This window comes from Asterias amurensis, chromosome 19, assembly GCF_032118995.1.
Source record: "Asterias amurensis chromosome 19, ASM3211899v1".
Lineage (NCBI taxonomy): Eukaryota > Metazoa > Echinodermata > Asteroidea > Forcipulatida > Asteriidae > Asterias > Asterias amurensis.
Genome location: NC_092666.1, coordinates 12,565,773 through 12,583,710, shown reverse-complemented (window position 1 = coordinate 12,583,710; position 17,938 = coordinate 12,565,773). Strand labels below are relative to the sequence as shown.

The 17,938-nt window shown below is 40.2% G+C and overlaps 1 protein-coding gene and 1 pseudogene across 1 annotated transcript; both read left to right on the top strand.

The window, feature by feature from the left end:
* The first annotated feature begins 7,244 nt into the window (after positions 1-7,244).
* On the top strand, positions 7,245-14,640 carry LOC139951709 (uncharacterized). Its single transcript, XM_071950732.1, has 2 exons — positions 7,245-7,445; positions 8,514-14,640. The coding sequence occupies exon 2, from the start codon at positions 8,540-8,542 to the stop codon at positions 10,481-10,483; it is 1,944 nt and encodes a 647-aa protein (XP_071806833.1). The 5' UTR covers positions 7,245-7,445; positions 8,514-8,539; the 3' UTR covers positions 10,484-14,640.
* Positions 14,641-17,029: 2,389 nt separating this feature from the next.
* Positions 17,030-17,938, top strand: LOC139951854 (microfibril-associated glycoprotein 4 pseudogene; annotated as a pseudogene).

The window sequence follows — 17,938 nt, the reverse complement described above, 5'->3', positions numbered from 1 at the left end:
TGGTGAGTAGTAGTGTGAGATCAGTTTTCGGTCATTACATACAGAAAGACAACCTCGTACACAAAATGTTATTAAGAAGATAAATACAAACACTCCTTTCATGGTGAATTAGTTCATGAAGATAAAACACAAAATAATGTTGAAGTTCAGTACAGAAACCATTGACAATTTGCAGTTGTGTAGTCAACCAGTCGATTAGTGATTGCATCCACGAAGTGTTTTGGTTTTATGTAAGCAAAACGTCAAGCGTTCTACTCGTCAAAATGAATTTGAAATTCTTATGCTCAAAATGTGCTTGAGCGAAGTTTGACTGACAAACAGCAACGTTAAAGAATGTTTATTCAAAACCAGTCAAATTTCGTAAATTTCCCGCCGATTTTATGAAGCACGGTGAGTGTAGCAGAAAAGCTTCCAGCTTGCACGCAGCTTTGATTATGTTGTGACGCAGCTGCAAATGTAGTTGGTATCTACATAGCAGGCAAAAGCAATAGGCACGGCTTGTGTCCAATAGAGATGCCTATAATACCATAATACAGAAGTGGCAGTATTTCATTGGCCAGCGAAAGCATGTCGTCGACATGCAATAAATATTCATCGATTATTAAAGAAAGAGAGTTAGTGCAAGGTAGTGGGAACACTGTTGCTAGACGTCATTGGCAAGGGAAATCACACGTCATGAATATTCAGCAATCATTAAGAAACACAGCTAAAGCAAGTTGGTGCATTTCAATGAAACTCTCCATTGGCCAGGGATATCACATCGACACGTCATGAACATTCAGCGATCATTGCAAAACCAAAATAAAGCAAGTCGGTGCATCATACTCTTTTGACCAGGAATATCAAATGTCTACCAGTCATGAATCAGCGATAATACAAAAACACTGGTAAAGAAAACTGGGTCATTACTTTGGCCAAGGGTATCGCGTGTCTACATTTTGCAATATATAATTATTCGAACGAGTGTGATTTGATGAAACAACAATGAAGCTGTCTACTACTTCTGAAGCTGTCCTACATAAACTATGTTGATGTTTATCCTGCAAACTGCGTCAGTTTTGTATCTGTTTTTTTTTGTTATTCCCCTTTTTCCCTCTCTGTTTCAGAGATGCCAAGTCCAGAGGCCCGCTATGCGTGAGATTTTTCAAAGCTCAACCCCCCCCCCCGAAAAAAAATTGCCAGTTTTAGAAGGCCTTTCTAAATCGCCGCCCAACTTAAAAAAAAAAAAAAAAAAAGTGTTCCAAAATGCATCAAAACCCCCCTCAGAATAATTAAAACTCACTTGAGGTACACAGTAGATGTTGATGGTTAATGTGGAGGTTCGATTGTGTCAGATTATTTCCTTCCAAACTTAAAAAAAAAAATCGACTAAAAATGATGTCCAAAATCCTCCGCTCACTTTTTCTGACTGCTAGTGGGGCGCATTTTAACGAATTTGCTAAACGAATCGGAAAAAAACTTGTGCGCAATAAGCGTTTTGCGCTCCGCCGAATTTTAGCTGAACCTGCTGGAAGAGCAAAAGCGTGCGCAATCTGCAAATTTGCGCTCTGTTTGTACAAAGTTTGTACAAAAAAATGCGTGCAATCTGAAGATTGTGCAAACATTGTAGATTGCGTTTTTGTACACACGAGCGCGATTTGGCAATGCATGTCGTTAATTTTTATTTTTGTCCCGGTCTGGCACCAATGCATGAGAAAATGGTTGCTGTGCGTGTGAGCGTGAGACAGAGCCCAAATGCTTCAGTCTCACGCCTAATGTGTGAGACTTGGTAGGTGTGCTGTTTTTCATAGTAATATGAAGGACTGTAGTTTGTTATCAAAGGCATTGTTATTGCTCCCCATGTTGTATAAAGGCAAGCGTGTCAAGGCTGTCACACCAAGGTTTAATAAGGGAATCAATGTGAAGTGAAGAGGTTTTCAACTAGTGGTTTAATCCCGACGAGGCCTGGTTCTTGATAATTTTACCGAGACGAAGTCGAGGTAATAATAATAAAAATAATACATTTATATAGCGCTTTATACTAAAAATAAGTTTCTAAGCGCTTCACAAAAAATATATATATAAAAATGATAAGTAAGCAGGAAAACGGGAAAATTAAATCCAGAAATATACGATAATAATACAAAAGGTACACTAAATATACAATATAACAGGCTATTTAGAAGAAACCATTATCATTAGACTATGAGAAAAAAATTATTGTAATCTCGTTGGCACTGATGGAAACCATTGAAAAGATGGGTTTTTAATTGTGTTTTGAAACTGTCAATTGTCTGAGCATTCTGGATGTAGGAGGGGAGACTGGAGGTAAATTGAAAACCAATTCAGCAAACTTTGATTCCCTTTCACAAATACCTTTTCGGTCAAAAATATCAACACTTTTGGTCAAAAAGTAAAATAAGTGCAAACATTATAATTGTTCAATGATTTCTTTCAACACAACACCCCTCCAGCTCTGAAATGGTAAGGCCCTCCGCCGTCCTCGGGTAAATAACTCCTTATAAGGGAATGCTGTGTGCGTCGCGCGTATCGCGTGATGTGGCACAACTGTTCCAGCCGTTGCTCTCGACCAATATGAATGAAGAAACTGTCTTATAAGAACAGGTGCAAGCTCACGTGTCACGCCCATGTTTCAACATTTTTTACTGGTCATAAACAAAGGTTTATACATTCCCACGTGACGGGAACAGCGAAACTGTCTGAGGTATTTTTGAGTCAGTATTACGGAAAACTTGAAGAGGACATTTTTGTATTTAAGCCATTGGACACTTTCGGTAAACAGTATTGTCCAAGGCCCAGACTTCGTGTATCACTGTTCAAACTTACATATAAAATAACAAACCAGTGAAAGTATAGGCCCAGTTGGTCATCGGAGTCGGGAGAAAAATAACAAAGGGAAAACCCACCCTTGTTTCCACACGTTTGTTCATGGTGTCATGACATGAGTTTAAAATAAATCCGTAATTCTCGATATCGAGAAAAGATACTGTTTCAATGTTTTCTCAAAAAGTAAAGCATTTCATGAAATAGTATTTTAAGAGAAGTCTTTCACCATTGCCTTCTGTAAACCCTGTAAGTAATTTGTAAATCTGTGAATTTTTAATCTTGGTCCTGTTCCGAAAGCGTGTAATGGCTTTAAAGAGATAAACAACCTCCACTCGCTCCATAGACTCATGGACAAGTCGTTTACGGCATGTCGCGGTGAGATAGTCGAGTTGTGGCGTTGTCTCGCGAGATCACAGCTCTCGCTCAAACTGCTTGTTGCCGACTTCCCCTCCCCATTAATGAGACCGTATTCGTCGTGAGAGCAGTAGTCTCGGAATAGAGTCGGAATGCTATCACCGCGACAGACATTTAACGACTTGTCCGCAAGTCTACTCGCTCTATTCTATGGAAAGCTTTTTTTGTTTGGTATTTCTCTGTCCAGCCGCGGCAGAATTTAATGAATTGGGGTGAGCTGTTTTCGTTGCTTTGTAGTTTTGTTTTATTGAAAGCAATTTCGCTCCTCAAATTGTAAACTGCCAATAAATAAGCCCAGCGCATCAAGGTTATTCAATAATATGTAACATCTTAGAAGGGATAATTATACTAAAGTTTGGGGCCTAAACACCTGGAATTTTGCAATTAATTCCCCCTTTTATGGAGGTCTATATAATACTAGCCTTGATCAAGGCGCTACGGCCAGCCGCGATCTGCAAAATCCCAGTCCCCCATCACTGAATTCCGCCAGCGCACCCCCATACATAACACAGTGCGTACACATACGTACTGTACATGTACGTGTACCATCTGTATACGGTATACTTACGGTACATGGGTACTTCCTAAGTTTGAGCCACGTGTGCGAGGTTGAAAGTAGAAAGACACGACCGTAAGACTCACGACTACGCTATACTGTTCTCGCTGTACAATGTATGGTAACGTACATTTGTGTATGCACTGCATGCGTGAGCAGCGAACCGGGCCGGGGAACAGTACGTCAACAGCCTTGATCAAGGCTAATATAATACACTCGTTATTGGTGACGGTTTTAGGGTGTTTCAGTTGCCTTGGTTTCCGTCTTCCACATTATGGGGTTATTGTAATCATGGGTTAAGGTTGGAGCGTGTGTCAAATTGTCAATTCTCGATTGATAGCGAGAATTACGAATTCATTTTAAACACAATCCCATGTCATGACAAGGCGAAACGTGGGAAAACAAAGGGTGGGTTTCCCGTTATTTTCTCCCGACTCCGATGACCAATTGAGCCTAAATTTTCGCAGGTTGGTTATTTTATATATAAGTTGTGATACACAAAGTGTGGGCCTTGGACAATACTGTTTACCGAAAGTGTCCAATGGCTTTAAAGGAAAAGTATATGCATTTGGTTTTTGGAACCAATTGTTTGAGAGGCACTGGACGCCTTTGGTAATATTGGCAAAGACCAACTTTTCAAGGACCAACTCGATCGATCAAAGGCAATGTGTACCTTTAAGAACCCGTCGCTAACCTTTTATTCCCTTAGTAACCTTGCGGATACAACCACGAGAAAAGCAGGGGCCAATTTCATACAGCTGCTTAAGCAAAAAAATGCTTCAGCACCAAAAAAAACTTGCTTATTTTACACATGTTACTGGCCAAAATTTCATGCCAAATACATTGCTTGTGACTGGTATTTAGCTGTTGCTTACTTAGCATAACAATGAAGTGGAGTCTTGGCCGGTAATCTTATTTTACTAAGCAAGGATTGTTTTGCTTATTTTGTGCTTAAGCAGCTCTATGAAATTGGGCCCAGTATTCTTACTACAGTACTGTGTAGCCCAACATAATGCATAACATAACTCTCTTGTTACTATATAGATGACCAATTGAGGTCAAATGGTCACAGATTTGTTATGTATGCATTGGGATACACCAAGTTAGAATACGGGTCTTTGACGATGGGAAACTTTAGACTATCTGCCAATCACCAAGACAGGGCGCTCTTCACCAGGTAATGTCAACAACTTAGGAATAGGAGAAGCATGAGTGACGGTCACTGACAGCAAATACCTTGTGTTCTGCATGTTTTTGATTTTGTATTTCAGATTTAGCCAAACTGTATTTTGTTTTTCATAACACATTGCTAGCATAAACCAAACTGTTCTGGAACAGGACGTACTGGACACGAGTTCCCCAAGGATAACAAGCGGTGTGCATGAGGTTTTGGGAGTGTTTCTTCTAGGGTAATTAGCAAAAATCCAAAATGCGAACCTAGCAAAGTTGAGAAGAAGTCAGAAGTTTAGTTGTATAACAATGTATCTGATTTAATTTTCAAGAGGCTGAGAGACTTCTAACTATCATTTTTTTTTTTAGTATTTTTGAATTTTTAGCATTTACCATTGTTTGCTATAGGAGTTGTGCACCCTTACCTGGTAGGTCTGCTGCCCTCTAGTGGCAGAGCTTTCAAAAAGTCTCCCATTACCAAGGTGTCCGTCTAGTGCAGTTTAACACCTACTTGAACCAAAACGGAAACAAATTCGACCAGTATTCTCACTTGGTGTGAATTTTGACTTAATTGGTCATCTCTAGTTGCAAAAGAATATTGACAGAAACCTGGTTGTACACATTTGTGCGCTTTCAGTTGCCTACAAAAAGGGCGTCAGGCCTGAAGTATTTTATCAGATTAAAATTATTTTGGGGTTGAACAAAGAATTGACTAGAGTGAGATTTGAACTAACGACCTCCGGATTAACGTGCCGGCGCTCTACCAATTGAGCTATCTAGCCCTATATTTGCGGTGTCCCTATTGTCAATATCTATAGACCCCTTTACAGATAGGAAAAAACAATGCATTCTGGGATAGGATGCGATGTTTTGGGATGTTCGTCACGCATAAAACCTGCATAGCTTACTCGTAAACTCTCCCAAAATGCATCATAATCACCACTTCCGGCCTATCTGTAAAGGGGTCTATGTTTAGGGGTGCCAGTCAGATGCCATACAACCGTTGACTGCCGTGTAGCCAGGGATCACACCCAAATTACGATACAACCTGGGAAGCGGCAGCCAGGGGATCACCTTAAGGGGATGCGACTTGTTGTTTTAGATATCAATATAAACCACAAGGGAAACTGACCAAGCAAATTTTGAAATGATTTTGAGGGTTGAACAAAGAATTTTGGGGAGAAATATCCTCTTACTCAAAAACTACGTTACTTCACAGAGGGAGCGGTTTCTCACAATGTTTTATACTATCAACAGCTCCCAATTGCTCATCACCATGAAAGTTTTATATGCTAACAATTATTTTTAGTAAAAACAAATAGTGTCAAATGTCTTTAAAGGGCAAACGTAAATGTCAAGTCATATGAACTTTATCCCAAATCTGTGTTCATCGATACGCAATAACGCAATGAATGTAAAGGCATCCACTTGAAAGGGGCCGTGTCTTCATAATCACAGTATTTGTGTTTGGGCATGGATCCAAACATGACCACCAAATCAGAAAAAAAATCTTTAAAGACATCGGGTAAGTTTGGTATTGCCAAAGACGGTATCCTGGTGCATCCCAAATGCATAAAATCAAAAATCTGTGCAAATTTGGTCATCGAAGTTGCAAGAACACAATGAAAGAGAAAACACCCTTTTAGCACAAATGTGTGTTCTTTCTGATGCCGGAGAAAGGCCTGAATTCTGTTTCAGCTTGAATATTTTAGAGGGAGTGGCGTTTTGCACTTGTTTTATTTTTCCTCCATGTTAACTATCAACAGCTCTCTGTTGCTCGTTTGCAAGTAAAACGATGGTCTGGTTTTGCTTGTGTTTTAATGTTTTCTTTTGTGTGATTTTTAAATGTTTCAGTGTAATCACCTTTTTATATTGTATAATTATATTGTTATCGTTGGCAGGGGTCTGATTTTACACATCTTTTGATGACAGTTTTTATACTTGTGTTTTAACCTTGACAGCCCCTGTACAACTTGTAACTATTGTGTATGTCTAAAGATTTAAAATAAATAAATAAATAAAATAAATAAAACTATACAGTGCCTTTAAAGGGAGCCGTCACAATAATCGCGGGCGTATGAATATAACTGGATGTCTCGCCACACACTCGCTGTGACCCGCAGACGACACAGCCCCTTTAAAGGCTCCATGGATCCAACATACGGGGATTCTCATCAATGCGCAGTCATAATGCGCTGCGGTGACCCCGGGTCATCTATATTTAGCGTGGGGGAAAACCCATTTTGTGCAGTACATATCCTTTGACTAATATTGCATACATGAAAACGCAAAATATGTATAGCAACCTTTGATATGATGAGAGGCCACTATGATATGTTTGGATTGGTTTCTTTCGTCTGGTTTCGTCTTCTTTCGTCAGTGTTAATTTCTAGTTGAGAATTGTACCACATGCATGTTCGTAGCACCAACAAGTTTGGTCATGATTAGCAATCGTTGTTATGATGATTAATAATCATTGGTAAGTTTAAATAGGATTTACATGTATGTGTATACACGGGTTTCGCAATCGACAAGCTCGATCAAATGGGGCATGTTATTTTGCCCCCCAAGCCCACATGATCTGTACAGGATCTGTTTCAAATTTGAAGCTTAAAATACCATAATTATGGTATTTTTTTCTTCTAAAATAATGAGCACTAACACTCGGTTATAAATCATGGTCGTGTTTCATCTTGTTCAGTTGTTGATATAAGTGTAGTATGGATATTATTTCCCCCATTGAAAGCATGTGTTTTCCCGGACCCGTTTTAGAAATTTGATGTCATATCCCTTCATGAATTCCCTATATAAACCATATGAATCCTGTACGTACAACACAACCCCTACGATTTGTGCAGTGTACTTGTAATGCAAGGCTCATGTTGACCTGGTCAATATATATAAAAAAAAACGGTCACTTGAAGTCGACTGCCACTGTTCGATCGTAAATGCCAGCACGACTAACCCTTTTATCATGCTGCCACGATCTTGTTGGTCATGTTCACAACATCAGTCAGTAATGATTAGTAATATTTGTTGTACAAAAAGGAACCAGACCATTTCTCCTCCCAGCCTCGGTCTGGTTACGTTGAGTTGAATGAGGGAAAATTAAGATGGCCGCCATAAAGGTCTAATAACATCACGTTATGGTTTTGAAGAAACACAGATTTTTAAAAGCAATTTTCTTCTTTTGTCGTATAACAAGCAGCTGTTCCAGATTTGCACACAGCTCAAATCATTAAAGCCTGCCGCTAATGTATTTCTTAATTATTTTCTCGAGAATACCTTAATGCCTCCTTTATAATTTTTTTTATAATACTTGGAATAAACTGTTGTTATAAATATTGCTTACAGTTTATATGGCATATATGAGATCGCCATGACCATCATGCATACAGATATTTCATGTTTTATTTAATTATAATTGTTTTATTTAACTATTTTGGCATTTATAGTACCATCGGTCCTTTTGGTTGTGTACAAGATAATTAAGTAAATTCTTTTTTATTAACAATAAATTGTGTTACTTTTGTGTGTCATTATATAGATCACTGGTGTTAATACTGCTACAAAATGGATGAAGTAACAACAACCGAGGATGTGCTGAAGAAAATCAGCGCAGAACACTTGGAATGTTCAATATGTTGCAGTCGCTACAACCACCCGAAGATTCTTGATTGCCTGCATAGCTTCTGTGCCCAATGTCTCGAAAATTACAGGACAGCGCAGTATCCAAGCAGTGTCAAACTTCCATGTCCATTGTGTCGCCGAGATACCCCTCTGCCAAAGGAGGGCGTCCTTGTTGGGCTTAAAGGCAATTTCAACTTGACTGCCTTGGTGGAGGAGTTCACTAATCAGGAGAGTCTTGTGCGGAGGCAGCAGTCTCAGATCGTCTGCGAGGTGTGCGAGGATGACGAGGCCAACTCTAGGTGTATTGAATGCAAGGAATACCTGTGCGGTGAGTGCCATAAAGCACACCGCAGAGCTGTCAAGACGAAGAAGCACGAGATAGCCACCCTGGAAGACCTGCGTTCTGGCAAGGCCTGTTTCAAGAGCAAAATGAGAGATGAGATTCCAAAGTGCCAGAATCACCCAACTCAAGAAGTGGTCTTCTTCTGCACCACCTGTCAGGTCTTGATTTGTCACGTGTGTACAGCTCTAGATCACAGCAACACCAGTCATGTCTACGTGTACATTGAAAAAGCTGAGAGGTTATTCCGAGAAAAGGCCAAGATTCTGCTCTCGAAGGCAACGGATTCCACGGCTGAATTCAGGTCCGCGAAGAAGGTGATCGACCACGCCATGCAGACACTGGATGGTGTGATTGCAGCGGCTTCGGCTGATATCTCAAAACGTGCCGATGAAGATGTCGCGAGGGTTCGACAACAAGAAGTCATCTTGAAAAAGAAGGTGTCAGAGATCGGTATGGAGAGATTGAAGCTGTTAAAAACGTCACAGGATACCTACTGCGAAAGTCTGAAGTGGGCTGAGCATACGCTGGAAAAGGCAACCAGCGTCCTTGAACAGTCGAGCGGCTTCGAGGTGCTTGAGCTAAAAAAACAACTTGTGAAGAACTTGACAGATGTTTCTGAGCAGCAAGTACCAGGTCCAGTTGAAAGCCTGTCGCCGTTCATTGCCTTCAGCCCAGACCCTGGGAAGACCAAACAACCACTTGGTAAGATACTGCTTGAAGAAAAATGGGAGATGAAGACACAGTTTGATGTAAAGGGATCCAAGTTGGCAGCTAGCATTGCAGCCTTCACCACCAATGATCTAATAGTCGCAGACTTAGAAACGCACAAGATAAGCGTTTTCACTCCAAAGGGTAGTTTCAAATACTACTTTGACACGCCTGTCTCTCAACCAGTTGGGAAACTCTACTGCCCTTACGATATCTCTGTCACAAAAGACGACAGGGTCGTGGTAATAGATCAACCCAGTAAAGAAGTTTCTACGGCAACAGTGAAGGTATTCCAGGCACACAACGCTAAAAAGATAAGACACCTGCTGAACATCACACCGTTGCATGTGAGTAAGGCTCATGAAGACTACGATATATCGTGTATAGGGGCAGACGAGAACCACATCGCAGTGGGCAACACGGCTAAGAAGGAAATCACTCTCTACCAAACAGACGGCTCTCTGATATCAACAATACCAGCTGCAATGATCGACAGGCGGTTGGAAATCAGTAACCAGGGACGCCTCATCTTCAGCAACTACGACCATTCTAAACTCGTTTCACTGGACATGGAAGGCAATGAGATCTTCTGCGTTGATACCGTCTTGAATGGGGTTAAGGTCAAACCGGCTGGCATGTGCTGTGATCACTTTGGGGAGATTTACATCGTTCTACATGCAGGTCACGAGGGTGAGATACATCACTACAGCGCTGAAGGAGCACACATCCGACGGATCGCTCAGCATCTCGAGAACCCGTTGGGGTTAACAATCATGCCTAATGGTGACTTAGCTGTTGCTGATATGCTTTCTGTAAAGATCTATCACAAGGTATGAGCTTCCATTCATGAAGCTCCCAATAGGTTCTCAATTGGTGGGAGTTACGACTGGAAACAATGGGAGACTTTGGAACGCTAGGTGGCAGCAGACTTAGCAGGGATATTTCCATTGCTTACATATTTTTGAGCATGCGCAAACGTCTGAGAAAAGTAGATTTACATGGTTAGTCTGCTGCCAGCCAGAGTCCCTAAAACCCACCCGTTTTTTGAAGTATGTGAATAATTTACAGCTTGAACTATCTCGGTGATCATCATGCATAAAGTCTTTTACGAAAATAGTGTTTACTTATGTTTTAATTAGTGGCGTTTGATAAGGTGGCGGCGCTCTTTCTACTCACCGGTATTTCGCCAGTGTTTTCAGCGTCTAGAACAATAGAAAGGGACCGCTTAGTGGGACGCCCTCTATTGCACCAAAAGTCTCTAAGGTAGAACTGATGAGTAGGTATACACATTCATACCGGGAACCTATAACAAAAGAAGACATTAGGGTCCACGAATGCAGGCGTATACACACTTGGGTGCGTGGGGCATCAACATTGGAAAATCTCCATTAATCTCTCTTATAATCAGTTCCCCTTATCGTGGGAAAAGAATCTCCGGAGGCAAAGATCTCCTGCCCGACACATCGGCACGAAGGAGAGGGGTTGAGTGAACAACATAGCCTGGGCCCAATTTCATAGAGCTGCTTAAGCACAACATTTTGCTTAAGCAAAAAATTCATTACTTAGTAAAATCAGATTACCGGCCAAAATACCACTCAATTATTGTTATGCTAAGTAAATAACAGCTAAATACTAGTCATAAGCAATGTATATGGCATGAAATTTTTGCCAGTAACATGTGTAAAATAAGCGAGCTATTTTCGTGCTTAAGCAATTTTGTTGCTTAAGCAGCTCTATGAAATTGGCCCCTGGTTTAACAACTGCACATTTAAACAATAAAATAATTACGCAAAGCATATAAAAATTTGTTTTACCTGCATTTTTCCTGAATAATCCTGCTTTGGATTTTCATACTCGATGTGATTCTTGCCAAAATCACGAGAAAGAGGACGATACGCTCTGGAAACATGAATCTTTCGAATGACTGTACAACGGTTATGTTTTCATACAAAAACCTGTAACAGAGTAAATATGAAGCTCGATTTAAGAACAGTCTAAGCTCCCTCAATATTTTGTGGACCAATGTTTCACAGTTTTAGAAAGTCCCGTCAATGTATTTCAAGATAATGTATAGAAGACCATTCCACTTTAAATCAATGGAACGGTCAATAGGACTACCCTTAAGGCAGTGGACACTATTGGTAATTGTCAAAGACCAGTCTTCCCACTTGGTGTATCTCAACATATGCATAAAATAACAAACCTGTGAAAATTTGAGCTCAATTATTGGTCGCCGAAGTTGCGAGATAAAAATGAAAGAAAAAACACCCTTGTCACACGATGTGTGCTTTTATTTTTATTTAGTTGATTTCGAGACCTCAAATTCTAAATCTGAGGTCTCGAAACCGAATTCGTTGAAAATTACTTCTTTTTCGAAAACTCTGTCACTTCAGAGGGACCCGTTTCTGACAATGTTTTATACTATCAACCTCTCCTCATTACTCGTCACCTAATAGTTATTTTAAGTAATTACCAATTGTGTCCACTGCCTTTAAGAACAGTCTAAGCTCACTCAATATTTTGTGGACCAATGTTTCCTAGTTTAAGAAAGTCCCATCAATGTATTTCAAGATATTAAATAAAAGTTCATTCCACTAAGAAAAAAATGGAGGTCTAAAGACCTTTAACACGCTGACACCATCTTGGTCATGTTTCTTGTTTCAAATAACAGTAATGAATGCTAACATTCATTGCACATGACACCCGACTATTATTTCGTCCAGCCTCAGTTTGGTTACATTGAGTTGGACATGAGTAAAATCAAGATGGCCACACCGTGATAAAAGGTCCATAGGACTCCATTGTCAACAGTTATAGCCGTAACCGTATGTAGCCACCAAAGCAACACGTATACGGCCTTCGCTTGAATTATTGATGCATCTGAATATTATATAAATAATAAATTCTGCCCTCTATTGCTTGATACCGATTGTCCGGTCACAGCTCAAGCAAATCGCGTTCGACCTTATTAGGACAGCAAGGGCCATTAAAGGCAGTGGACACTATTAGTAATTACTCAAAAAATATATCATCATAAAACCTTTCTTGAATACCAGTAATGTGGAGAGGTTGATAGTATAAAACATTGTGAGAAACAGCTCCCTCTGAAGTGACGTAGTTTTCGAGAAATCAGTAATTTTCCACGAATTTGATTTCGAGACCTCAAGTTTAGAACTTGAGGTCTCGAAATCAAGCATCAGAAAGCACACAAATTCGTGTGACGGAGGGTGTTTTTTCTTTCATTAATTATCTCGCAACTTCGACAACCGAATGAGCTCAAATTTTCAAAGGTTTGTTATTTTATGCATATGTTGAGAAACACCAACTGTGAAGACTAGTCTTTGACAATTACCAATAGTGTCCACTGCCTTTAAATCCACTAGAGACCCTATACCATAATGAGTGTAATTTAGTTATTAGTACGGGTAATAGTAGACTTGATTCGAGTCCCATTCTCGTGCGAGAGGTCCCTATAAGCATGCCCGCAGTTAAAATGTATCGTGGTTCCGAACAGGTTGGGAATGCAGAGCATCACAAACGATAGTTTCCTGTCGATGGCACGGGATTTGGGACTTGAGTCAAGTCTAGGGTAATAGAAGTGATTGATCCTTTCATAGCCAATTCAAAACAACTTTCTTAACCAATTATTATTCAAAAAAACTTTGGAACTAATGTGCTATTATTGAACCGAACCATTTGACCCACTTATGTTGCCTTGGACATCAAACATTTTGCGAATTGGGGCACAACACGTGATTTTATTATGTTTGATGTCCCTTCAGGGCCACCCTACCAGAGCCTCAGTTAGGGTCTACAGTCTGGTGATTAGCCAACAACGATTGTGCAATCACATGTATGTATTTCCAGTTTTAGTTATCACAGAGCTCCCTTAACTTATCAAAAAATAAAGTAAAAATGTGCCCATATCGCTATTTGTTGAAACACTCATTCTTCATGTTTTCTGAAGGATTGAAGTTCTTGGGTTGATTATGTGTCAAAGGTTAACATGTGTACTGCTTGGCTGTATGGCTTGTAACTGTTAATTAATCGGCATTGATGATAGTGTAAAGGTGAGGTGGTTCGCTCTTTCAATGCATAATTATTTTCTTAGATGGAATTTTTGTGTGTGCGATGTTTTTGTTTTTCAGCCTTTTTAATACTCTACCTCGCACTTGTATAAAAGTTTGTAGGTTGATACTGGAGGGGTAGTAGTTATAGTAATAATACAAAAAATGGTGACTTAGGTCTTTTATAAATATAGCGCTAAAATCTTTTACCCAGTGACGCTCGAAGGCGCTTCAGCGCTCATCGATTTTTTTGCAAGGTATGCGGAGCATAAGTTTTGAAGTATGATACATATATACTTTACACGTCACCATGTATTAAATGCACTGTACACGTTTGGTAATTGTCAAAGACCAGTCTTCTCACTTGGTGTATCTCAACATAAGCATAAAATAACAAACCTGTGAAAATTTGAGCTAAATTGGTCATCGAAGTTGTGAAAAAAATGATGAGAGAAAAAACACCCTTGTTAGACAAATTTGTGTGCTTTCAGATAGGAATACAAGACTTCTGTATATAAGTCTTTTATTATTTTAGTGAGAAATTGCCTCTTTCCAAACATCTATGCTACTTCAGAGGGAGCCGTTTCTCAAAATGTTTTATACTATCAACAGCTCTCAAATCAAGTAAGTTTTTAAGTTAATTTTTTTGGAGTAATTACCAAACGTGTACCTTCCCTCTAAACATATGTTGTGCATTATGCAGCCAATCATGTAGCAATGTAAGTTTGTCCACAATGACCCGTTCTTTGCAAAAATGTGCACTTTCTACACAATTATAGTCGATGCTGTTTATTTTTTATCTCCGGTATCATTGTAAATAAATTAAGGGCCCCCATTAATAAGAAGCTGTACTTAAACAAATTTATATCAACAACTAAAATACATTATTGTTTTAACGTCCTTTTACTCCGAGTAAAAAACCTATATCTGGTGAAATAAACATTATTTCAATGAGCGTATAATGGTGACTGCTAAAGGTGTAGTCCTTTCTAAACCGTGAATATTTTATAGGAAATGTACTTTGCCTGGCCTTCTCCATCTAATAGTCATTATATACCTCAAGCGTACAGTACCTTGTCATTTGATTGGTGGAGAACATGCCACTGTTTAATTTGCGAATATAGACGTATAATTGTAGACCTTGAGCATCTATATCACCTTAATGTGCTTTCCAAACTGCCACTTTGGAGATCACGTGCACATTAAAAAAGTACACGAGGCGAGGCTATTATATGTCATAATTAATATTTGATATTAATGTTTTTGTTGTCCATATACGCAAACCAGAGGACGGTAATTTCATAGGCCCTGAACAGCTGCGCCACATTAAAGACACTGGACACTGTTGGTATATGTCAAAGTGCAGTCTTCTCACTTGGAGTTGCGCAATAACTATGAAAGAAGAAGAAGAAAGAAAAAAAAAAAACTTGTCACACGAAGTTGTGTGCTTTCAGATGGTTGATTTCGAGGCCTCAAATTCTAAAATTGAGTTCTCGAAATCAAATTCGTGGAAAATTACTTCTTTCTCGAAAACCTACGTCACTGCAGAGGGAGCCGTTTCTCACAATGTTTTATACTATCAACCTCTCCCCATTACTCGTTACCAAGCAAGGTTTTATGCTAATAACTGTTTTAAATAATTACAAATAGTGTCCACTGCCTCTATAAAGTACTTTTCAAACTGCTATGTTGGCGGTCACGTATACATGAGAGGAGTTTTCAAACTGCTATGTTGGCGGTCACGTATACATGAGAGGAGTACATGAATACACGCGTTTAATGTGTGTCTAAAAAAAAGCACGTGACAGATTAATTGAGCGGGAAATTTGTTATCATTCATAGAAACAGGAAGACTTCTTGGCAGGCATGTCATGGGGCAATGTGGGCGGGACGGTTGAGGACGCTATCGTGTGTAAAGTCTTAGCAAGATTGCTTGGCGGCAAAGGGAATATGCAAACTAGTAATTCGACTCTACCGATAAGTAGAGTGAAGAAGACTGTCGCGCTTATCTCTGTCATAAACACCTGGCAGGGAAATTGAGCGGGAAATTTGTTATTAATTTTAGAACTTGAAAACTAAAGGGGCCATTTTCTTGTCCCCTAATGAATGCATGAAGCTTTACCAAGCGTATTTTTCTCCTGTGTTTTAAGTTAAATAGAAAGGTTTTTTTTTCTTTTTAGAAAAGCAAAACTTCTTCTCAGCACGTGTTGATAAAAAGCCATCGTGATTGGCTGAGAGCCGTAACAAGCGCGTACACACATGCACGTTCCAGCATTGTTTGACATCAAAGATGACGGCCGTGCCAATGCAAGTAGTCTATTATATTTTGTAGGTCAACATATAATTCACATAAAGATCAATGTCATTTGAATGATTGCATTCATTTTGGTCATGCATCTTTGCAGATGCTCCTCATCAAACTTCTCATTATACATCTTATTGTTATATCAAGGGCATGCAGGGCCAATATTTAAAGCAGCCTTGTGAAAGTTATAAAATATGTATTGATTGATCCAGAGTACCTCGAGACCGACCTCTGAAGAAAATCAATGATGCGCAGTAGAACAACTCGTTATGACCGTTAACTGGGGTGATGAGTGGCATGGCACCCACGCTGTAAACAGTTTGGTGTTTCTTAGGATCGTTGCTATGCAGGTAGACTTGATTTCAAGTCTGAGATCACGGTTATTTATCAGCATCATCCACGCAAAACTCTTCCCACAGACTACTAGCTATCAAACTCCGACTCGCAATGGAACAAAGGCTAATGATGGCCACAAGAGGGCGCTTTTTTAGGCAGCAATAGACCTTTTCGCAAATACTGGGGCGTGCGCGTAAAGCTTGAAATTAGGTGCATTGTGGTATAGCTGGTATCCAAATTTGATCCATATCTATCCCACAATGCACCTCATTCAACAGTCTGCGCTTGCGCATTGGTATTTGCGATAAGGTCTATGTAATTGGTTATCGAGTGGACTGAAAGCCAAGATCAAAGACTTGGAACAATGACAGAGGTTAACTCACAAGAGGGCGTTTTTCAGGCAACGGGTAGACTAAAAGCCACAATCGCAGACTTGGAACCAAGCCTATCATTATGTAGGTAAATGAGCACACGTAGGATGCTTTGGAAACAGACTCATAATATGTAAACTGTCACTTCAAATCTACATACAAACACAGTTGTTCATTGATATCATAGTTTTGAAGTCACAATTCACTACGGACGTCAACATGGAAATGTATGTAATAGTCTTGTATCTAATCTACATGTTTCAGGAGGGGCAATGTGGTTATTGTCAGAGATTTGAGACCGAGATGGTGTTTCACAGTGCAAACAACCGTGGTATGGTCAACCACACATTTCAGACGAAGATGATATCTTCGCCAGTGCTGTGCGGTCGAGATTGCAGTTCGATACCGCAGTGCACATCTTTCAACTATAACAAAATTGAGAGATTTTGTGAGCTGAACAATGCAACAAGAATGATTTATCCAGCTGACTTTGTTGAGATACAAGGGACTGTATACTACGATGAAAACATGGATACCGTTGCGTTTTCGCTGTCTGATTTAGATAATAGCAGTTGTAAGATGCTACACCGGGCTGGACATCATAGCAGTGGTATCTACACCATTTACCCTTTGGGTATACCAGCCGGCCTGGATGTCTACTGCGATATGGCGACCGATGGAGGAGGCTGGGCGGTCTTCCAGCGTCGCAAAGACGGCACTGTTGACTTCTATCGCGCATGGGGGGACTACCAGTCCGGCTTCGGTGATCTCTCGGGTGAGTTCTGGCTCGGGAATGATATCCTGCGTAAATTAACCGAGTTGTCCCCGGGACGGTGGCAACTTCGGGTGGATCTCCGCGACTGGGACAACACCGACGATTTCGCGACTTATAATGGGTTCTCCGTTACCGGTGAGGACTATGTTCTCCATCTAGACTCCTACGTGGATCAAGGTGGAGCGGGCGACTCTCTTCTATCCCACAACGGAAGGAAATTCTCGACGACGGACCGCGACAATGACGAGGCTTCGTGGAGTTGTGCGGACGATTGGCATGGAGCATGGTGGTATCGAGACTGTTTTGCTTCTCACCTTAACGGCGTGTACCTCCCTGGTCCGGAAGAGGTACACAGGAGAGGCATAGCATGGGTATCTTGGAAAGGACTTGCGTACTCACTGAAGGAATGCAGCATGAAAATACGCGAAATTGTGTAA